At 44.5% G+C, this 24,780-nt stretch overlaps 1 protein-coding gene across 2 annotated transcripts in view; it reads right to left on the reverse strand.

The window, feature by feature from the left end:
* Window positions 1–15,890, reverse strand: part of LOC148012536 (uncharacterized) — a 41,701-nt gene extending 25,811 nt beyond the window's left edge. The window contains exon 1 of one of the 2 annotated variants that reach the window (XM_087668938.1): window positions 15,371–15,890. In XM_087668938.1, coding sequence (XP_087525064.1) covers window positions 15,371–15,770 — 400 coding nt within the window. In that variant the 5' untranslated portion in view covers window positions 15,771–15,890. The remainder of the gene's footprint in view (window positions 1–15,370) is intronic. The other variant, XM_087668939.1, reaches the window with a different exon arrangement.
* Between the last annotated feature and the right edge of the window lie 8,890 nt (window positions 15,891–24,780).

A 24,780-nucleotide genomic window follows, 5' to 3' on the forward strand; every position in this document is an offset into this window, starting at 1 on the left:
TGGCCCCAAAATTGGCGCCCCTTTCGGTATTTCTTTAGCTTTAATGAAGAAGAAGTTGATTTACAATGGGACTCTTGTTAGCGATCAGATCCTGGCTGTCGGCAGCCAGTCGGACTGCCACGTGGCAGTCCGACCTAATTCAAGACAGTCGGCTGCATTTAATGCAGCCAACCTGCATATTTTGTCGCCCAGTTTTTTGGCTACTTATAGCCGAGATTTCAGCAGTCTTCCACAATTCTGTACGCAGGTTCCAGGCTGGAGATACGTGCAGATTCCGTCTCTATTCGCAGATTTCAGACAGGAGATCGTGCAGACTGCAGCGGACTTCGAGGCGAACAGCAGGTTGCATCGTCGAGATGGAGACACGCACTCCAGCGCACTGCGCCCGTGTATATATCTGCATATCTTTGTATACAGCACACTTATACAGCAGATCTTCATCATCCACTGTCTCTTTCTCTCTCTTCTCTCTGCGTTCTCTCTCTCTCTGTCTTGGTCCCACGCTTCCGCATCGTTGCACTCTGACATGGTATCAGAGCAGTGTAGAAGGGCTGGCTGAGTGAAGAACCAACCTGAAGAGAAGTTTTCATCGCGACACAAGGCTGCGTTTCCAGCGTTCGAGGGCGAGCGGGAGGGCTGCGCCTCGGAACAAGGCTGAAGCGAGCGTGGGCGCGCGGGAAAGGAGTCCAGTTGGTGGATTTGCTGCTGTTTGCTGCTGTCTGAAGAGGAGGAAGGCTGAGTTTTCAGCTTTCAAGTGCAGGTTTTGCTTTTTTCATCGCCTCCGGCGGGTGAAGAAGGTTCGGGATGTGGAAGAAAGAGCCCTAGCAGGCTGTGTTTTCACAGTCAGAGGGGGCTGCTTTTGTGTTTGTGAAGGCTTTACAGGTGAAGATGTCTACAGAGATTGACTTGGAGTTCCAGACAATCATGGACCGAAAGGTGCCTGTCTTACCGGCTCTTCCCGCAGATCAAAAGCTCGATGGCGACAATTACCGCATCTGGCGCGTGATGATGTTAGCCATCCTTGAGTCCTACAATTTGGCGGAGCTTGTACAGGAGGAGATCGACCGGCCCTCGGTGAGAGATGAGTCCAAACTCTCTTCCGATGCTCGTGCGGAGTTGACCAAGGCACAGTCTCACTGGCACAAACTGAATGCCCGGATTCAATCTTTTCTTTTTCTGTCATGTACTACAGCCGTGATAGCCCACATCGAGCACTTGACGGTGACTCGCGAGATATGGCTGGAGCTTGATCAGATGTATAACCGGATGACCCTTATGAAGCGGGTTTCTTTGGAGGTGCAGATGTGGACCTTGTCCATAAACAAGTCTTCTTCGTTGCGGGAGCACATCAACAAGCTTAGACAGCTTCAAATGCACGTTCAGAATGCGGGGAAGCCGATTTCCTCCGAAGACATGGCGATCACACTCTTGTCCAAGTTGCCACCACGATTCGGTGCTTTCTACTCCGCCCTTATTGCTTTGGGGCGAGAGTCTACTCTTTGGTGGGAAGAGCTGGTTCCTATGGTCTTGGACCAAGAGGAACAACTGAAGGGACAGCATGCTTCCAAGTCGGAAGCCTTGACAGGTCAAGCCTCTCAGAAGAAGGGGAAGGACCAAAAGAAGAAGAAGGAGGACAACAAGTCAAAGAAGGACAAGAACAAAGAATCCACATGCCATATTTGTGGAAAGACTGCCCATTGGAAAAAGGATTGCCCTGACAAAGACAAGGACACCAACAAGAAGGACAGGAAGGATTCTGGAGCGGTGGCTGCACCCTCATAAGTTGCGTTTCTTCATCTAGCTGTCATTGAGGACTCTACACCGAATGCTTCTGATGCTGCGATGACAGCTCCCCTAGCTCGAGAGTGGATCGTTGACAGTGGTGCCTCCCGGCACATGACTCCTTCATCAGATGGTGTTGCCCAGTTACGACCTTCGCGTGGGCAGATTCTCATTGGAGATAGCTCTTCGGTGTCTATTGCAGGACGGGGTGAGATGCGGCTTATTCCAGATGGACGTGGTGGTACCCATACCTCAGAGGTCTTGCATGTACCAGGTTTAGGGTATCATCTACTGTCAGTTCATAAGATTTGTTCCCTTGGACTTTTGGTGGAGTTTGACAGTGATTCGGTGTGAGTCCTTGATCGTAGGTCGAGGAAGGTTCTCTCATCAGGATATGAGGAGAATGGCATCTACAAACTGACGTCTTCTACCACCCTCCCTACTCTTTTTCTTACCTCTCAGACACAGTCAGAGCTATGGCATGCTCGGTTTGGTCACCTCAACTATGATTATCTTTGGAGGGCGTCACGTGGACAGCTTGTTCGAGGGTTGGTGGTGAGCCAACAGCCATGCGTCTCCTGCATTCGTGGGAAACAGCATAGGGATGCGATTCCCACCAAAGCTTCGCAGCGGTCTACTTCACCGATGGAGCTTGTATCTACGGATCTTTGTGGCCCTATGAGGAACAAGTCCTTGAGAGGAAGCTCGTACTTCATGTTGATCGTAGATGACTACAATAGGATGACATGGGCCTATTTCTTGGCGTTGAAGTAAGAAGCTTTCTCCCACTTCAAGGATTGGCTTCTCTTTGAGGAGAACCGATCGGCCCGGAGATTGAAGACCTTGCGATCCGACAAGGGTGGTGAATTTGTTTCTAATGAGTTTGCTCATTTTTGTGCAGATAAAGGTATTCACTAGGAGTTTGTTAATACCAACACTCCTCAAGAAAATGGCATTCTTGAACGGAAGAACCGAAGTGTGATCGAGATGGCGCACACCATGATGGAGCACAAACAGACACCTCAGTTTCTGTGGACCGAGGCTGTGGCTACTGCAGTTCACATCCTTAACCGATCCCCCACTTCGGCCGTTGATGGGATGACACCTTTTGAGGCTTACTTTAGGACTAAGCCCGGTGTTTCTTATTTTAGGGTTTTTGGGTGTGATGCCTATGTTCACATTCCCAAGGCTCATCGTGATAAATTTGAAGCAGCTTCCTAAAGACAGGTGTTTGTTGGCTACAGCTCTCAGTCCCAAGGCTATCATTTGTATGATCCCGTCAAGCGGGATGTGTACACCAGTCGAGATGTGCGGTTCGTGGAGGTTCCGGCTATAGTAGCGGGTGAGGAGCATCCCGCTCTTGGAGATCCAGGGGAGAGTTGGGCTCCCGAGACAGTTCCTTTGAAGCCCGCGCCTTTTGATTCCGATTCTGTTTCCGATACAGAGTCTACTATTCCCCCAGTCACCCCCAATGAGTTACAACCGGTGGATATCCCAAAGTCTTCAGCTGATGGAGAGAGACGAGGAGAGGTCCGGCCTCCTCCTCGTTGGGCCCGTGACACTCTGTGATTCAGGGATCGAGGGGGTCCCTGAGGAGTAGGGATCGCAGGATGGTCCGCGGCGGTCACAGCGGCACCAGGCACATTCTACGAGGCTTGTTTGCTCTAACTATTGTTTGATGACCCGTGTTATGCAGGATCAAGAGCCCACCTCCGTGAAGGAGGCTTTACAGTCCACACCATGGAAGAAAGCTATGGAAGCCGAGTTGGAGGCTATTGAGAGGAATGGCACTTGGTCACTCGTGCCTCGCCCCCCGAATAATAAGGTGATTGGCATCAAATGGGTCTTCAAGACCAAGTACCTTAGCGATGGTTCTTTGGACAAGCACAAGGCTCGCCTTGTTGCTAAAGGTTTTGCACAACGCCCAAGGATTGATTGTCATGACACTTTTGCCCCCACTGCTCGTATGGCGACTATTCAAGTTGTTCTTGCCTTGGCTGGCCATAGGAGATGGCCTGTCTACCAGTTGGATGTAAGTCGGCCTTCCTCAATGGTGATTTGAAGGAGGAGATCTATGTCGAGCAGCCTCCTGGCTTTGGATCTTCACATGGGCAAGTCTACAGGTTGAAGAAGGCCTTGTATGGCCTCAAGCAGGCTCCGCGTGCATGGAACGAGAAGATTGATTCGTTCCTTCAGTCACAGTTGGGATATCGGCCTTCCAAGGCCGATCCGCAACTTTATGTACACACTTCCGAGGCTGGTTGTGTGCTTTTTGTGTTGTATGTTGATGATTTGATTGTCACAGGTGATCATGCACAGAAGGTCAAAGAGACGAAGGCAGCTTTACATCAGACGTTCGAGATGATGGATTTGGGTCTCCTCCATTTCTTCTTAGGCCATGAGATTTATCAGTCTCAGAGGGGGATTTTCATCTCTCAATAGAGATATGTACAGGAGCTCTTGGTTTCTTTTGCGATGGAGGATTGTCGGACCATTTCTACTCCTATGGATCCGAACTGGAAGGCCACTTCACATTCAGCTTCTCCCATGGCGGATGCTTCCCGCTATCGTCAGTTGATTGGATCATTGATTTGGCTCCTCAACACTCGTGTTGATCTTTGTTTTGTTGTTGGGCTCTTGGCGGGTTCACGAGTGACCCTCAGACCGTGCATTGACAGGCTGCCCAGCGAATACTTCGGTATTTGAGGGGGACATCTGATTTAGGGATTCATTATCCAGCAGGCACAGGTGGTTCAGATCTTGTACTTGCAGGTTGGAGCGACTCGGATTGGGCTGGTGATGTGGACCACAGGCGGTCTACAACCGATTATTGTTTTACCTTGGGTGCAGGTGTTATCTCATGGAGTAGCAAGAAGTAGCCCACGGTAGCCCTTTCGTCTACTGAGGCGGAGTATCGAGCCGCGTCTTCCACCACATGTGAGGCTGTGTGGCTTCGGAGATTGTTGGAGGAGCTTGGCTGCCCCCAGACTCGTCCTACTTTGCTGCAATGCGACAATGAGAGTTGCATTGCCTTGGCACGGAATCCTATTTTCCATGCCCGGACAAAGCACATAGAGATCCAGTACCACTTCATCAGAGAGAAGCTTTTGGATGCGACCATCACAGTGGAGTACTGCAAGACGGAGGACAATCTTGCAGATTTGTTTACGAAGGCACTTCCCCAGGCTCTACTTCGGAGACATGCCAGATCCCTCAGGCTTCTGCCCCGCCCAAACTCTGAGAGGGTGTTGGCGATCAGATCCTGGCTGTCGGCAGCCAGTCGGACTGCCACGTGGCAGTCCGACCTGATTCAGGACAGTCGGCTGCATTTAATGCAGCCGACCTGCATATTTTGGCGCCCAGTTTTTTGGCTACTTATAGCCAAGATTTCAGCAGTCTTCCACACTTTGTACGCAGGTTCCAGGCTGGAGATACGTGCAGATTCCGTCTCTGTTCGCAGATTTCAGACAGGAGATCGTGCAGACTGCAGCGGACTTCGAGGTGAACAGCAAGTTGCATCGTCGAGGTGGAGACACACAGTCCAGCGCACTGCGCCCGTGTATATATCTGCATATCTTTGTATACAGCACACTTATACAGCAAATCTTCATCATCCACTCTCTTTCTCTCTCTTCTCTCTCAGTCTTGGTCCCACGCTTCCGCATCGCTGCACTCTGACAACTCTCCCAATCCCTTTCGGTATTCCAACTCCCCTTGCTGTTCAAAATCACCAGCAAGTCTTTAATCTAATTTGCCCCTTGATTCGGGCAATCAATTGGTCTTCACCGGCTTTGATGGAGATGGAAAATGCCCCAAAGTCCCTCCACTTGAATAGGCTGAAAACACCTTTAGCCCTGTTGAATCCAAGTCTTGGAGCTTCCAATTTCTAGCACACTTCCCAAGGCTGCTGCTAAACCCTAATTTCTGCTATAGATTAAGGTTTACAACAGAAAAATTTGAAATTTATAAGCCTCCAAGGGTCCAAATGCTGAGATCTTCGGAGCAAGACTGTGAAATGGCTAGAAGATGAGAGGGAAAGATGTAGAGAGAGAAAATTCAGAGTTTTGAGAGAGAGAGAGAGATGTCGCCACCTGCGCGTGCCGCCCTGCCGTCGATCGTTTGACCTGTCGGCCCTGCCCGCCATCACGCCTGCCTGCCGTCGGGCATTAGACCTACGGGTCTAGGTCACCGTCGGTGCCCGTCAGTCCTGTTCGCCTTCAGACCTGCATGCCGTCGGTCCTGCTCGCAATCCGACCCGCCCGCTGTTCAACCTGTCCGCCATCGCACCTGCACGCCGTCAGACCTGCTCGTCGGCCCTACTCGCCATCCAACCTGACCTGCTCATCGACCTGTCCGCCAAGAGAGAGAGAGAGAAGTGCAGTTCTGCCCTGCCCCTGTGTGAACAGTCTTCTCACTGCCAGTCAGGTACAGACCTGTTGTGCGAGCAGCCCAGACTTCAGCACAGTCCCAGTCAGGTACAGACCTGTTGTGCGAGCAGCCCAGACTTCAGCACAGTCCCTGTGCGCCCTTCTGCAGGTAGTCAGGCACACATTTTGCGGCTTCAGTTCAACACACGCTTGGACAACTTCCTGCAGGGTATAAACGCACAGTTACAGGCCCCCAGTCTTACAGGCTTAGACCTGCGGTCAAAAGGCTTGCATACAGGAATCTACAAGGACAGAGAAATCTGATTGCAAGGACAGGTCGTGTCAGGTGAGACTTGCAGGCAACTCACAGGCAGCAGGCAGAGAGAGAGAGAGAGAGGATAGAAGCATGGCTGGGCTGGATATGGCTTTTATCGACCAGACGGTGGCAACCCTTGGTCCGTATTTTGATATAGAGGAACCGGAGGATATGGTTCCTTGCACGGAGGAGATGCCTTCTGGTTCTAACTTTCCGCCTGCAGGCAAACGCTCCAAGCATACTTCCGACGAGACAATGGGTCCTCAGGAACGTTCCTATGCGTAGGTTGCCTCTGATTCTATGGATTCGCAAGAGATTGACTGGGAGCATTTGCTGGAATTTGCCAATACTCTGCTTGGCGATTATGTCCAGCATAATCATGAAGCTTTTTCTGACTCGGGAACTGAAGAGGTTCTGGAAGCCACGGTGGACCCGAAAACTGTCTTGCGCTCTTTTTCGGTGTTTTATGACCGTGCGGTTATACTCTTCTTCACTGGCAGGATCCCAGTGCTTTCCCATATTCGCCAGTGGCTGCACCATTTACTACAAGGGGAGTGTGTTGAGATCTTTGTTGGGCCCTGAGGCTTCTATGAGGTGCTGCTGAAATCGGAGAAGCATCGGGCTGAGCTCCTGTCCAAACTGCCATTGTTCTTTGATCGCCGTTTGGTCCATGTTGTGCCATGGCGCCCTATGGCAGACTTTCAGCGCCTGCTTCAATGTGAATGCCCGGTGTGGGTTGAAGTGGAAAATTGTCCGGCTGTCTATTGGCCATTGTTAAAGGATGCCATGGCCGTTGTGGGAACGGTGCTGGTTCCCCCAAGCCTAAGGGCCATGAATCGAAACCATTTGTATATGTTATGGGACACTGCCAGGAAAAGGCCTGCATGGCTTCGCCTTAATTGCTCTGGCATGCATCCTTTGCACTTTCGCTTGAAATGGGCCAACTTTGCAGGACACTGCTTTTTGTGTGGAAAATTGGGGCATTTTATGGCCGAATGCCCAAAGAGGCAACAGTCTTCAGATGATGCACATGTTGTGCTGCCTATGGATGACATGGTGCTTGAGGCTCCGTCACAGGAGGCCACCCAGCCACCTAATGTTTTGGATAAAGGTAAACAACAGGTCCTGGGTTTGGATTCCCGTAGCAATGACTGGCTAGAGGCACGTCCCAAAAAAGGTTAAAAGTTGGATGCTGGCCTGGCAGATTCTGGGCCTAATGTTTCACAGGATTCCGTGCGCACATATATGCGCAGGAAAGAAATGTTCTCTTCCCAGCATGCTGCGCGTACTATGGTTCCTTCTACTCCCCGTAATCAGTCTATGAAGAAAGCTTATACAAACGGTCCAAAGGGCCCACCTGCTAAGTTGGCTTTTGATACTAGAGGTAATGTGATTACACCCTGGGATCGTCGTTATCCCCGTTCCACTCCCAAGGCAGTGGATAATCCATCTACCTCTAAAGCGGGCCGTCAGAATTCTTTTGCTGTGTTAGCTGATTTTCTGGATGAAGGTGTCCTTGACATTCTAGCGGAAAAGGTTAAATCGAGGCAAGCGGTGCCTCGTTCATGATTCCCTTTTTGAAGATATATGAAGATAGCCACGTGGAATGTGCAAGGTATTTGTTCTCGCCATAAGCAACATGCCATGTGGACTATCTTGCATGAGAATCAGTGGGATGTCTTGTGTGCGGTTGAGCACAAGAGTCACAGTGAAGCAGGAAAAGTTGTGGATTGCCATGGGTTTCGCTTGTTTTATGCAGGGACTCATACTATGCACTATTCTGGCGTGCTTATGATTGTCCATGAGAAATACCAGCTTGTTCTTATTAAAAATGATGTACAGGGCCGCTTTGTGGTAATCGAAGTTTTATTTGAAGGAGAGATCTTATGGTTGCTGGGCCTCTATGCTCCGAATGACCCTTCATCCCGACGAGATCTTTGGAAGACTTTGCAAAGCTCCATGTCACTTGGCAGAAGGGGTTTTTTTATGGGGGATTTCAATATGTGTGTTGACTCTTCTCAGTCCACTTCAGGGCATTCGGTGATGGATGCTCTGAAAAGTCGGGTGTGGAATGCCTTTGCTCTTGCGGTACTCAAGTAAGATCTCTGGTCTTGGCTCCACCCTTCTTCGACAGGGTTTACTTTTCATTCCGCACAATATGCAACTACATGGTCGCGGTTGGACCGAATGTATATCATGCAGGATGATGATTTTCTTCCTGAGATGCTGGAAATGAAAGTCTTGCAGCAATATGCCTTGTCGGACCATTTCCCTCTCCAGCTTGAGATACTTGCACAACCCATTGCACCTTTTATGCAGTTGCTGAATAGACTCCCTTTACGTTTCAACTCGTCTTATTTGAAGCACCCAATCTTTCAGGGCTATATGCAGCAATTGATTGAGAGGTTTTTATTGGACTTCGCTGCTGAGGGCTCGGCTTCCTTTGCACGACTACTTTCTAATGTGCAGCAGGTTGCTTGGCAATATGGGATCCATCATGTCTCTATTTGTCGGCAGCATCGACACGCAGTGGAGGACTTACTGGCTTTGGTTCGTTCGCTGCTGGTGGACACCCCAGATGATGAATTTCTGTTGACACTGGCGATGCATTCAGCTGATCTTATTAGAGAATTTCAATTGAAATCTTATCAGCAAGCCAAACTGCACAACTTGACTGACAATTTACAAGATAGTGCTTGCCAGACTCATAAGTTCTTTCGCGCCTTGCATGTTTCTCCTGCTCGAGAAAATATGACTAGACTCCAGGATTCAGAAGGTCGCATGGTCACAAATCCGCAGACCATTGTCAATATGTGCAGGAATTATTTTCTGGATCTTCTTAGTTCTTCTCCGTCGCCTTCTGATCGGGTTACGCATGCACACTCAGTCTTCTATGATCTGGTCCGCCATCAGGTTCCACTTGATATGCAAGCTACTTTGGAGGCAGATATTTGTGAGGAGGAGGTTATGGATGTTTTGTTACACCTGCCTAAGGATAAAAGCCCTGGTTGGGATGGTCTCACCAATGAATTCTTTGAGAGCTTGGCTACCCAACTGGTGAAGCCATTGGTGGCTATGTTTCAGCAGGTTTGGGAAACAGGGGTCATGCCTTCCTCATGGAAAGAAGGCCTTATCAAACTGCTTCCAAAGGTTCCTTCGCCGTCAATGTTGCAACATTGGAGACCAATTTCTTTGATGGGTTCGATGTATAAAATCTTTTCCAAAGTGCTGGCGAACCGGCTCCACAAGCACCTTTCAGCTATTGTGCATCCTCTTCAATATGGTTTCATTAAGGGCCGCAACATTCTGCATAATATCTTAAATGTGCAAATGGCCATTGACTATACAAGGCACTCTAGTCAAGAAGTGGTATTGATTCAATTGGATCTGGAAAAGGCTTTTGACTATTTAGACTGGTCTTTCATTGCATAACTTATGTCTGCTATGGGTTTTGGTACTCGGATGTCCCGATTGATCTACACCATTAGTGCTGCAGCTTCTTCGCGCGTTATGCTCAATGGTGGGGTTACAGAGCCATATGTCCTTGCACACTCGGTGAGACAGGGTTGCCCTTTGAGTCCTCTCTTCTTTGCCCTGGTGACCCACCCAGTTCTTTCAATGTTATCTTCAATGGCAGCTTCTTCTCAGCTGGCCGAAATGTCTCTTCCTTTGGGACAGCACTTCATTAGCCAATCTTTGGCTGATGATAGCTTTATGATTTTGCGTGTGGACAAGGACAACATTCGCAAGGCATTAGATGTGTGGACGCGCTTTGGTCATGCTTCTGATCTTCGTATCTATGCCTTCAGATCAGCCATTCTCAGTTGCACGGAGTCTGATTTACAGTCATTGGGCTGGCAGGGTCAGGTTGTTCCCCGTGGCTCCATTGTCAGGCATCTTGGGTACCCGTTGGGTGTTGATGTTCGGCCAAAGAAACTACTGGAGTGGATTTCACAGAAACTGGCAGCTAAGTTTATGTATTGGAAGTCCCAAGCGTGGCCCTTCCATGTCCGTCTCAAAGTGGCTCAGGCAATTATGCTGCCAATGCTCACATATTTCTTGCCATTGCTGCCGTGGACTCCTACTACTTTGAAGGCTCTCACTCGCCCCATTCGTTTCATGTTATGGAAGAAGGATTCATTGCACGCAGGTATTTCGTGGATTTCGTGGTCACATACATGTATCCCCAAGCGCTTGGGTGGTGGAGCTATTTTGGATGCCGAAACTCATATGCTAGCACTTCGTTGGTCTCTTTTTCGCGCTATGTGTGTGGATCATCACCCATGGGCCATTATAGCCCGTTATTTTCTTGAGGACAGCGGGCTTCGGCATGGTAATACACAACTTCGGAGCTCCTAGTGGCATGTCCTTAATGCAGACTCTCGGTTTTCTAGTCTGTCCTCCTCTCTGTACTGCATTTGATCGGCTCCTAGAAAGTGGTGCTCCAAAAGGCGCGTTGGCATCCAGTGAAGGACCGCTTGCATACTAACTCCTTTCAACTGGAATTGTTGGCAGTCTCGAGATTACTTTCATAGGAAGACAAATATGAGCCCAGACCAAAATTTAACTGCATGGCCCATTTGGGTGTGACTTCAGTTGCGGATGCCACCCTTGCCAGTCGTAATGTCTTCGCATCGTTTCGTACTGCCAGGAGACTTTTCAGAATCCCGCGTGGATACCGTGATTTATGGGAACAGCTTTTGTTAGTGCTTCAAAGCAAGCAACCCTTTCCTGCCCTTGCTGTGGATTGTCCTTGGCAGGACTGGGACTTTGCAGGCCGCTTGAGTCTGGAAAAGGCCTCTGCTAATCAGGTGTATCATCTTCTGATTAAAGATCATCAATGGCTGGGTGTTAAAGCTAATACTATATGGGGATTGCAGAAATCTCAGTCATGGTAGAAGGCAACTATGATGGAGGGCTATTCAAATGTAAGGTCTTTCTTTGGCGGGTGATGATTGGTGGTCTTCCTCTTGCCTCGGCCCCTTCCAAGCGTCGAATCTCGAACGGCAATTGTTTCTTCTGCACCACTATTGTGGAATCGGCTTGACATTGATTTATTTCTTGCCCACTCGCTAAGAATATCCGGTCGCTCTTGTCACAAGTTTGGCGCACGGTGGTGGGGTCCTCACTAACCCCTTTCAATTGGGTTTTTGTACGCCCAAAATACCCACACCGCCACAGTTGCATATGAAGATCTTATTCCACTTTTTTAAATACTGGGGATGCTGGCACAATTGGACCACTCGGAATGCCTTTCTTTTTTATTCGGCCTCTAATGTACCGAGCCACATTGCCAGGCTTAAAGGTCTCTTGCATTGGCAGATAGATCTCATTCGGCACTCGGACTTGCTACCTCGGGACAACTTACTTCCCTAGCATATGGCAATTTCCTCTGGGTCTTTGCCATGACTTGTGTAACTTTTTCGTGGCTTCGCACTGGGATTTTACACACGTTGGCTTAGAGCCCTCGTGTATCTTGTAATCATAACTTGTACCTTTTTCTCGTAATTAATACAATTACCTTTTACCAAAAAAAAAAATCAGAGTTTTGTCGCAAAGAATGACTAGCAATCAGTCAAATGCAGTTGTTGCCTTGCCATAACAGCATATAAATGCAAATCACTGAAGAAAATCAGTCATTTACTGCTATTGCCATGTCTCAAAAGCCTGTAGATGTTGTCACCTACTATTGATTGGTCTTCTTCTGCCCCTGACTGCCTCAGAAGGTTCTCCAATGGCTGCAAATCAAACCAACAGCCTCTCCTCTCTCTCTCTCTTGCAGGCTGAATCATAAAATGCCTCACTCCAGTCTCTAAAGTCGTTTTTCAATCTTGCATGGGCATTTTTGACAAGTGATAGCCTCCCCAAATGGTTTTTCAACGTTTTTTATATTTAAATATTAATTTTCAGCCTTTAAATATTAATTTTCAACCTTTAAATACTGAAAATTAATCTAATAATTATTTCAGTGCCCTAAAAAATAATCTGACTGGCCAATTATTAAATTGGCTAGGCAACTTCCATTCTCGAGTGTCTCTGTGCCATCTTTGACCATCAGATTGGCATTAGGTACCATTAAATGCCACTTCTCTAGTGTCACCAACTGACACTTATGGCCAAATGAATAACCTAGGCTAACAACTGGCACCAGATACCTCCAAGTACCTGTGCGGCATAACTTATAGCAACTTTTGTCTTTGATATCCCATGATTTCTTCAGGTCCCAGGCTCGTAAATTTACTTAACCCCAGTTGCACCTCACATGTGCAAAATTTACTTAATCATGTGATTAAAAATTAATCCACATGTTAAGTGAGGTTTCAAAAATGCATGTCCTCATGACACTAGGGACTAGGCACTAATTAACATACTTGTCAAAGGGTCAATTAAGGTTGGGGACCACTTGTGGTTGCAAATGGCCTAGCCAATTCAATTGTGGATTGGCACATCTAATTTTGGACAAGGTCAAAAGGCCTGAAATTAATTTTCATAATTAATTAATTCTCAAAAATAATTAATTGGCTGAAAATTATTGGAAAATGAGATTGGAAGGCTATCACTTGGCAAAAATACCCATGCAATGGGGGAGAAGGTTATTTGGGATTGGGAGTCTCATTCAGTGCATTGGCTAGCTGTGAGAGAGAGGAAAGGTGCTACTAATTACTTTATGGAGCTATTGGAGGCCATTTGCTGCAGGTGACATCTGCCAAGAAGCCTCAAAAAATTAAGTGACAACATTTAATGCACCAAGGATACCAAGCAACAGCATTTATGAGCAAGCAACAACATCTTGGAGGCATCATGGCAACATGCAACAAGATTTGTTGCTGATCAAACAGGGCAGCAATCAAAATTGGGAGTTTTCCCACAAGGAAACTTTGATTTCTATCTCTTCTCAACGATCTCTCATCTTCTCCAATCCATTCTCTAAGTATCTCAGTATTTCTCAACCATTTGAAGGTGTTCTCAATCAAATTTAGTGGACAATTGTGAGATTCCTACTATAAACCCTAATTCTCAACAAAAATTAAGGTTTAACAACCATCTTAGAACTCATGCCAACAAATAGAGGCATCATACACTGAAATCAGCAGCTGAAATTCAAGGAATTGTCGAGGATTTCAAATGCCAGCCCATCCCGTTTGATTTGGGGTAGCATTTGGCTAATCAGGGTCCAATTTGTACAAGTACTAGGTAAAGATCAAGAGGCAAATTGCCCAAAAGGCTTGCTATTAGTTGTAACAAAAAGCAGCTTTTGGATCAACGGAGGAGATTGTGAAATCTTAGTTGTGCTCCGGCCAATAACAATACAAATTAAAGAAATTCCACAAGAGATGTCAATTTTAGGGCCAACAAGGTATAAAATGTCCAAGAATGTTATGGTAAAGTGTGCATTTCAGTTTATGTTCATTTGTTAATTGCTATAATTAAGTGATTGAATAGATTTACCACCCTCTTCAAGCGATGATGCAAATATGTTTTAGAATGTTCTAGAATCTTCTAGAAACTTTATGAAACTAGTTGTTGTCCTAGCTTGCAATGAACCAAGGGTTGTCCGTGCTTGAGCATTCATTACAATGATAATGTTATAGGTGGTGTACTTTATCAGGACTGCCAACCTATTGCATTTGAGAGTCATAAGTTCAACAATGCTCAAACACATTGAGAAGAAATCGTTGGTGATAATCCATGTGCTTAAAATTTGGCATCATGATTTGTATGGCACCCAATTCATCATTTAAATTGATCATCCTCGCTAAAATTCCTTCCATGGCCAAAAGGCAAGATGGAAAAAGCATATGTAGGAGTTTAACTTTGAGATTTGTTGCCGCAAAGGTGAAACCAATAAGGATGTGTAGCAAGTGTAACCAATAAGGGTGTTGATACCCTTACTTGAATCCCTAAGGCCAAAACATTGTTTCTCTGAGATCTCCACTAATTTCCATCTCTCTCTCAAGGAGCATTTCCAAACTGATCCTCGTTTTTATAGGAGTTTGGTAGTTAGTCTAGGATGAACCTAGTAGCTCAAGAAGCTTTGGTGGTTCAAACTCCAAAAAGCTGGCTAAGAGAAAAATGGTGGAAAAGTATTCCATTAGAAATGCATTGTTGTTTGATTAAGATGGCTCAATTCATTCCACTAAAGACAACCCTTAAAAGCCATGAGTTAGTTGGTGTCTTTGTCGAGCACCTCTATAAACTTAATGGCTTAGCCAAAGAAATGCACTTCTAGCAACTAGTCTTCCAAAAGCTAAAGACTATTAAAATCACAAGACTTTGCCAAGTGGTAACACAGCGAATCCTCAAGTCACATAGTCGTACATGATCAAATTTTCATCAAAATGAATAGTTCCATTAAATGGAGTTCTTATATATTCTATCATATCCCCCATAAATACACCCCTTGTATGAAAGGTTCTTAATGCATCGTTAAGTTCCCGGTTCTTCGTTCAATTTGAGTTTTCTTTTGCAACCAGCTTGCAAATAATATAAAATTTGGAAAAGAGTTTTGAACGATCCAATGTATACCAGTTAACAATTGTCCTCCAAGCACCCTGCAACTGATGGACAGACTGGACGGACAAAACATACTATGTAGGATGTACTGTGTACATGTGTCTCACGGCCAGCATTAAATTCCACAGATAGAGTTTTCTTACAACAACAAGCTTTCGTCCATTGGGTATAACCCATATATGCTAATGTATGGCAAAGTCGGGCTCAAGGGTGTATGCCTTTAGCGCACATCCTTATCTTGTGTTGTCCTAAGAGCTGTATGGGCGCAGGAATCGGTGCATGTTCTCGGCCTCGTTGCAGATTACTAATTGCGCAAGTAAACTTCATATCCTGTTGATGTACTAATTAAATTCATACATCGAATTTACTTAGATATGGACAATTGAAATACCTAAAGCCAGCTTGTTAAGTACGTTCTCGGACAGAGCTAAGGGCGGCCTACTGGCATCATCATGCTCGGCAGCAGCAACACCATCGCCGGCGATGTCGTCTGAATCACCGTCGTCATCCACGTCCACGGAAGCAGTTGTGGAATCTTCATCCAGTTGCTGCTGTACGTGAAAGCGCTTGAGGGTGTCGATCATGCGTTCACGGGCCTCTGGAGAGGGTCCAAGGAGCGGCATCTCAGCAAGAACGTTGTCACGATGAAAGGACTCTGTGCAGCGGGAGCTATGATTTCTGTAGCAAGACAGGGAGCAGTAGCGGAGATTGCATCGCGGGCATGTGTACTGCGAGAACTGCTTCCGGCAAACCAAGCATATAAGCCGACTCTCAACGTCGCCAGTCTGCATCCTGTTGTCTCGCAAGGAGCCCAACTTCTAGCAGCTCCTCCGTCTTTATTACACACTCCTTACGCTCTATTTAACTCGTTCCTCGGAACGTTGAGGCCATATTCTTTTATAATAGCTTAGGAGCATTGTGAATCATCTTAAGTAACATCTCTGATTTGGTAGTATTGTACTCTTTGGTAGTATTGTACTTTAGGGGAGAATGTGACATGCTTTAACGAAACCATATTGAACTTCTTTTTTACATGTGTGTAGATAATATTTGGAAATGATTTTTAGATCATTTTAAGTGTTTCGAAAATTTTTGTTGATAGTTATTTTTTTTTTATTTTTTTTCCAACTTTTAGGTATAAGACTTGTTTTAGAAGTTGGTTTGTGACCAAATGAAGTAGAGTTCCTTTAACAGAATTCGAAGAGGAGATCGAGGAGAATATTTTGTAATATCACAGGCTTGGTCCAATTCTTTATCGTTTTGGAGATGTAAGCCTTCAAAACTGAAAAATAGAAAATTTTCAATATTTAAAAAAAACATGTGTTTTTTGTGCTTTCTTTTTATTTTCGACAAGTTTACATACAAGTGATAAATTGGGAAGATTGCCACAATTTTTGTACATGCTTTTCTTGGAAAACATGCATGAGGCTGTTTTGGCAGAAAAGCTAAATGAAGCGTCGTCTTCATCATCTTCTTCTTCCAAAATGTGAGATTGAGACTATGATTGTGATTGTGATTGTGATTGTGATTGCAATTGCGATTGTGAACAAGAGTATGATTGAGAGTGAAATCACAATTCATTCACATACACGAAATCAACTCGAGGGTGGTTGGAAGATTTGAGCTTCACCTCGAAGTGCAATTTTTGATTACGTATCTACTACTTTGTTTCCTTCAAACTATAATATAGATTTCTCTTTTGTCTTTCCACTTGCGTTTCTATAAAAAATCATGTTGATTTTTATCAGATCATGACTAGCCATGTTGCAAGTGGTATCAATGCAATTTCCGATTGTGATATTTGCTACTCCTCTATTTCTTTCAAACTATAATATAGATTTCTCTTTTTGTCTTTTTACTTGCATCTCTCTATTGAAAATTGTGTTGATTTTTATTAGATTGTGACTAGTCGTGTTGCAAGTGATATCAAAGCAGTCTTGATCCGTGAAGATAGAAAACTTGGCACAAAGAGTCAAGAAACAAGAACTCATTCAACGTCTTATTGCTAGCTTGAAAAAAGAGCAAGCCGATAAAGAAGCTACAAAGACACTGGAGACTGTTGTGGATCTAGGAGATGAAGCGAATACAACTGGCATGGGCAAATCAATTGAAGAGCCATCTTAACAATCCTGGTCGCAACCGCTGCAAATGAAGAGATGAGAAAGATCTTTTAAAGATGACATTGGAGAATTCGCTATTAAGTAGGTATTTAAGAAGGTGAAATTGACGACGAAAAGAATACTAGAGAAGATTTGGAAGCATGGCTTGAAGAGCTTGAAGATTTCTTTGTGCTGCGAGAATTTTTTGAAGAATCAAAAGCCAAGCTTGCAATTCTGCCACTACGCAGTGTGGCAAAGCTATGATGGAAGTCCTATATACAAACTAAGACTCAAATTGGCCCTACCACATGGGAGGAGTTTCACATACATGTGGAGAAGAGATCTTATTCTCCTTGCTATAATATGGAAAAGAAGATGAAATTTTGTAATTTTAAGAAATTTGAAGAGGATAAGCATGATCTTTTTGTCTCACGTACCTATTTAAAAAATTTATTGCGACTCCATAAGTATGCTCCTGAAATGATCAGAGATGCCCTAAAAAGCAAGTTCATTGAAGGATTGAAGGATGACATGAGATATCAGGTCAAGGGATCAAGATATACTAATTTTCTTGATGCTATTACAAAAATACAATGAAAGAAAAGCAGTGAATTTCTCTAGTTTGTAGATTATTTCCATGGGTTATTGTCCACAAAGTTCCTATTCTACTATCTCAAAGAATAAAACAGGTCAGAATTTCACTAATAATAGAAACTAGAATTCTATGCATGTATTGAGAGCCTATACAATATTCTCAAAAAGCATAGGCCATATGCTTATACAATGGTGTTGTGGCAAAGTGGTGCCTGTCTCCAAAAAATTACTTGTAGTTTACTCTTTTAAAGTGGTTCATTTTCTTAAGTTGAGTGATCCACTTTTCATGTTAAGAGGTATGGATTTCTTTTTTGGGTACGAGCTATCTTGGAATAGGAAAAGAGCTGAAAATTCTTAGTAGGTTATATAGTAGCTTGATATAGAAAAAAAAAGAAATCTTGCTTTTAGCCATAAAAATAATATTTAAGGAGATACCCAAAGATGCTTTTATGTATTACATGCTTCACTTTCCTAGCTTGAGATATGCACACATACTCTCTCTCTCTCTCTCTCTCTCTCTCTCTCTCTCTCTCTCTCTGTGAGCATTGATTCTACCTTGCTAAAAGCCATTGTTTGACTTATGAAAACTATCCCACTTAGAAAATTAGTGTTATTTTTGGTACATTTTTCCATGATAGTGAGTGCATGTGTCTTCTAGATGTTGTTGTTGAACTAGGAGAAATCGATATACTAGAGCAAGTACACACAAATGCATTGAGGCTTTCCATTTTTTAAGCTTAACTAAGTAGAGAGAGAGAGAGAGAGAGAGAGAGAGAGAGAGAGAGAGAGAGAGAGAGAGAGAGAGAGAGAGAGAGAGAGAGAGAGAGATGTGTGTGTGTGTGTGTGTGTGTGTGTGTGTGTGTTTTTGTTTTTGGAGCTTATCTTCACAACTAAGGTCCAACTACCTAAAGTATTTCACAAGCTCTTACTTGATTTAAGGTAGACCTTAAATTAGGTTGTGTTGTCTGAACCATTTGAGGTTTAGGTAGCATGTGCACACCTGAGTAGCCATACATGAACCTAATGATTCTTAGTTTATCGTGTGCTCTATATAGTCACAGTGCGAGGCTATTAATTGGATTTTTAGCATTAGATTAATATTGGGTGCATAGCATTCATCAACGATTATAGAATGATAGTAGAATGTGATTTTAACATTTTTTGAGGATTTAGTCCCACGATAGAAGACCGTGTGAAGGGCTCCAAATGAGTGGGATGAATGAGTTTATTTTTCTTCAGTAGCATGCATGTTGGGGGTAAAAGTGTCTATGCCTATACTGTCATGTATTTACTACACACACCAAAACTGCACACATGTACACTGTAGGTGGCGGGCACCATCACTATCACTTTACTCTTTATTCTTTCAATGAATTTTAAATAGGGAAAGGCCAATCGCACATTGTGACTACCACATCGTGTGTCTCTCTCTCTTCTCTCTTGCTTTATCCATGTAATGAATGAAGCTGATAGGAGAGAGGTGAAGAGAGAAAAAAGAGCAAGAAGAAGAGAAAGGAAGACTAGAAGAGGAGAGAGACAGATAGAAAAGAGGGGAGAAAAAAGGAGGAAGCCATGGAAGTTGGAGATGAAAGTGAAGAGTATGTTCTTGATAATAACTAGTTGCCCTAATGTGGGACTCTTACACCTTATATACCCCAGTCAGTGTGACTGGGTGTCTAACCCCTAGTTTATATATATCCCGCTTGTTACAATCCATCCCCACCCGAAAGGTTTTTGCCCTAAAAAATGAAGAGAACTGGGAGGGGAGTGATGGATGGGTTTAGGGAGTGGGGTGCAAAGTACTACTCTGAGCCACATTACAATGAAAATTGGTGGGTAAAGGCTAGGGACAGCATGCTGAGGTAAATTTGCCATAACTTTTGATAGACTGCTTCAAATGGGGTGTGCCACATGTCGAAACGGAGCTTATGACAAGTACTTTCAACCTAGGTAGGATGCACATTCTTGAGATTTGAGAAAGTACAAAACTGTTCTAAAATAGTATGCAGTCTGTAGGTAGGGGTGGTCAAACAGGGCATGAATGGCTAGTCTTCAGTCCATTGGGCCTCTTTGGAGGTGAGAAAATTCATTGATAATGGTGGCTAAGCATGAGAAGGCTTCTTCTAGGGGTAGGCCTTGCCATTTGATGAGTATTCATTGATAGATCGAGACCTTAAGTGCTTATCTCATTGCCTAATGATTGCCTCAGGGATACACTGAATGATACATTCTTCATGTATGGGGGGAAATTCTTCCACATAGTCCACTGAGGTGCCCATGAAGGGTTTCAGCTGGCTAACATGAAAAACATTGTGGAAATTGGTAGTGGGGGGAAGCTCTAATCAATAGGGCGAGTCAACAACTCTCTTTAGGATCCAGTAGGGGCCATAGTAGCGGTGGCCCAGCTTGTTACTACTGCCCTCTTTGAGAGTGGAGTAGCAAGACTTAGGCACTTCCTTCTTGGAATTCCAAATGCCTTCTTTTCTCATCAGCATAGAGTTTCATGTGAGTTTGTGACTTTTAAATATTTACTTTGCATTGCTGAAGTAGGGCAGACATGCGATCCAACTCAACTTGACTTTGAGGGTTGATCTTATTATTGAATGAGACCTATAGGGAGGGGAACCTTATACCCATATAAGGCCTCAAATGGAGAAACTCCAATGCTAGAGTGGGTGGAGTTGTTATAAGCAAACTCAGTCAAGTGGAGCCATGTATCCCAACTGTGTTGTACATCATGGAAAAAGTGTTGCAAATATGTCTCAAGCCATTTGTTTACTCTTTCAGTCTGACAATCAGTTTGAGGTGGTATGCAGTGGATGTGGCAAGCTTGGTACCCATAGATGTGAAAACTATCTACCAAAATTTGCTCATAAACTTAGCATCCCGATCATGTACTATGACTTGTGATAAGCCATACAACTTGAAGACATATTCCATGAATTGAGTGGCCACCTGAGAGGTAGTGTCTTGAGTCTTAGTAGGGATAAAGTGGGCAACTTTGATGAGGCAATCAACCACCACATAGATACTATTCCAACCTTTCTTGGTCACGGTAAGGCCAGTGATGAAGTCCATTGTGATATGAGTCCATTTCCCTTTAGGAATAGGGAGGGGCTGCCAGAGGTCAGCAAGCCTAAGTGTACTATCCTTGTTTTGTTGGCATGGGATACATTTGGTCACAAAGTCCTTGACATCCCTCCATAAGTCTGTCTAATAAAAGCTCTTGGCAATCCTGTCATATGTTTGAAAACACCCAAATGACGAGCAATGGGACAAGAATGCATCTCTTCCATGATCTTCTGTGTGAAGAGGGAAGTGTGTGGGATGACGATCTTGCCATGGGACCAAATAAGGCCATGCTTGAGCTAATGTTGTGAGTTTTCAGCCATGACCCCATGCAAAATTTTTTGGAAGATGTGGCTGAAGTTATCATCTAACAAATAAGCTTCCTAAAGCTCTTCAATCCAATCACTATGCAACTCTAAAATGGAGAATACTCTGCATGCCCGCATCCGATAGATTAATTAGCCACTATATTATCTTTGCCCCAAGAGTGAGAAATGTCAAAGTCATAGTTTTGTAAGGTTGCCACCCAGTGCCTTTGCTTAGGAGTCAAAGTGGACTAAGTCAAGAAGTATTGGAGGATACGGTGGTCACTTTTACTTGGAAGCAACTTCCATACAAATAGTGGTGCCATTTCTTGATAGCATGGAGGATGGTTAACATTTCCTAGTCATACACATTCATCTGCATCTCCTTATCATCAAGCTAGTGGCTCTCAAATGCAATCACACCATGCTTTTGCAGCAATACTGCACCAATCCCCCTACCACTGGCATCACAATGAAAGGTAAACATTTAGAGAAATCAGGGCAGACGAGGATGGGGATAGAAGTAAGCACGTCCTTTAACTACTTGAAGCTATGATCAGCACTGGCATCCCAAAAGAATGATTCCATTTTTAATCGATCAGTCAAAGGTGCTGCAATGGTGGCATAGTGCTTAATGAAGCGTCTATAGAATGAAGAGAGACCACGGAAGCCATGCAATGAAGTGGTGCTGGATGGAGTGGGCCAGTCCTTAACACATTGCACTTTCTTTGGGTCAGCCTGTATAACATTTTTGCTCACAGTGTGTCTCAAGTACTCCATAGATGTCTGCATAAAGATACATTTGCTTTCCTTAGCAAAGAGTCGATGCTCTCTCAATATGTCAAACACCCTTCTGACATGTGCCAAGTGCTCCTCTGGTGACTTGCTATAAATGAAGATGTCATCAAAGAAAACGAGCACAAATTTGAATAGACAGGGTTGAAGAATTTTGTTCACGAGGCTCTGAAATGTGGTAGGGGTGTTAATCAACCCAAAAGGCATCACTAGAAAATGATAAAACCCACGATCAGTCCTGAAGGCTGTTTTGATCTCATCTCCCTCCTTCATATGAATTTGATGGTAGCCCGAGCGTAAATCAATCTTAGTGAAAAAACACGCCCATTTCAACTCATCCAGCAAGTCATCAATTCGTGGGCTGTGATTTTGTTCAACCCTCTGTAGTCGATGCACATGCGAAAAGAGCCATCTTTCTTCTTGACGAACAAGACAGGGGATGTATAAGGGGAAGAACTTGGTTCAATGAAACCCATCTCCAACAACTCCTTAACTTGCTTTGCAATCTCTTCACGCTCATACTTGGAGACTCTGTGTAATCAGCATGATCTTGAACTCCCTCTAAGCGGATGAGCTAGCCATCCATCACAAACTCCATATAGAGTTGAGAGAAGTCCATATCAAATTTCCCCAATTGTTTCAGCCAATCACAACCCAAGACAATATCAATGGGGCCCATATTGAGGGCAATTAGATTAACAAATGCCACATAATTTTCAGCCAAGCATAAGACTAAAGGGCATACATGTGTGCTAAATTCTTCTTCTCCATTTGCTATTTGGACCTTCAAGGGTGGTGTAATTCTATAGGGGTGCATTTCAACTGGTCAATGGTTGATTTATTAACAAGACTATGAGTACTACCACTGTCCAAAAGGATGAAGACATGCTTCCCATGGATACTACCTTGAATTTGCAAGGTGCTAGGGCTCCAAGAACCCATCCAAGCATCCAAGGAGATGGATCAAAGGGAAGTGGTAGGTGGGTAGGGTGTTAGATAAAGCATTTGTGATGGACAACCATCTGGGTCGTCAAAAGGAAACCCATCCTCCAGGTCATAGAACTACTAGTGATCCACATCCTCAATATGCTCAACTTGGTTAGTGAGTAGGTCATTCTCATCATTGTGCCAATCTTCCATGGCATACATGCTATGAACCTTGACCTTAATTATCTTGTAAGGGCACTTGGAGGCATGGTCAGCAATGTACTTATCCCCACATTTAAAGCATAGGCCTTTTTCCTTCCGTTCCTTCAGAACATATGGTGAAATGAAACATTGGCCACTAGAGCCATGGGAAGGTGATGCAATGGATTATTTATTTTCAGCATACTTACTCTCAGTATTAGAGCCAAATGCTATCCCAAAAGTGCTCGATTTTCTATTAGCATGGAAGGTGGGGTAAGTGGGTATTTTGGGGTTGTTAGTAGGCGTAGAAGTGCCTCAGAAGCCACCTCCATATGGGGCTAATCTTGAGGGGATACGGGGTTGTCCAGAACCTTATTGAAAATGTTCATTATTACAGTACTTCCTTGCATATCTCTCAGCTAGTTCAATTACTTCAAATAGTGTGGTAGGCTTTTGGGCCATGACATCTGCCGATAGGCTCGGTTCCAACCCATAGATATACTTATGCAATTTAGCATCATCGCTAATGCTCTCCACATAGATGGTCAAGTTCATAAACTAATTGGTGTATGTGAACAGTGAGATTATGTTGGTCAAGAGTGTACCATCGTCTTACCAACCACTCTTTTTCCACAGGGGACACAAATACTTGGACCATATGCACTTTAAAGTCTTCCCAATCAATGGAGCTGATGATTCTTTTGATTGATATAGCACCACCATGTGTGGGCAAATCCTTCCAAGTGGAGAAAAGTAAAGATAATTTTTTGATCATCAGTGTGAGGGTAGATATTAAAGCAGGACTCCAACTTTGACGTCCATTCCTCCAAGTTTGATGGTGAGGGAGATTGCCCATTGTACTTAGTGAGGAGAATCTTGTCATGTAGATCATGAGGGCCTTGTTGCTCATGAAACCCTTGATGTCCATACATCCCATGATGTCCATACATACCTTGCTGCACATACATACCATGTGGTACATTTATCCCATACTGTCCATTATAACCATGCTGCCTATGATTGCCATGCTGGCCATTAGTACCATACTTTCCATGATGGGGCTGATTCATACAAGTTGCATGGGGGCTCCTAGGGAGAGTGGGGGAGCTTCTACCAAGGGTGGGAGAGGGCCTTAGTGGGGTGTTGGCTACATGGTTGATGGGGGATCTCAACAAGGGCTCATCATACGCATGAGAGGGTTCACCAATCTCATAGGTAGAAGGGGGAATTCCCTTAGCACCAAGTATGTCCTCTGGGCCATGCAATGGCTCCTGAGGTGGTGGACATCTAGATTCGCGCTTGGAGTCGTTTACCTTCTCTTGGGATGAAGTTGTAGCTAGTTGAGCAACAAGAGTGGTGAGTTGCTCCAAGATTTGTTGAGTTCTCGAGTTTGAGAGGGCCATTTTCTCAATTGCTTAATCAAACTTGGACATCATTTGGTGCTGGTTGGTGACCATGTCATTATGTTGTTCCATGTGATGAAGCTCATGTTGACATAGGGTGTGGTTGAGTAGGTTATGGGGATCCATATCAAGTATTTCCTCCTACATATTACCATGGTAATCTTGTGTCGATCTTGGTTCATCATTCATGGAGGTCATAGATTCTCTAATCTCCCTTTGGAGTTCTTCATGGGCCTTACTTTTGCCTTTTTGGCTAGCCATATGGATGCAATCCACAAGACCCGCTGTCAGTAAATGGGGTGTAACTTTTGATAGGAAACTCCGATTAGTGAGATTTTTTATTCAGATTGGAGAGGAGAAACCCTCTTTGAGATGAGCTATTAATATTTATGATAGAAAATTATAAGT

This window comes from Lygodium microphyllum, chromosome 27, assembly GCF_053477565.2.
Source record: "Lygodium microphyllum isolate KBCC chromosome 27, Lygodium_microphyllum_v1.1.10, whole genome shotgun sequence".
Taxonomy (NCBI): Eukaryota; Viridiplantae; Streptophyta; class Polypodiopsida; order Schizaeales; family Lygodiaceae; genus Lygodium; species Lygodium microphyllum.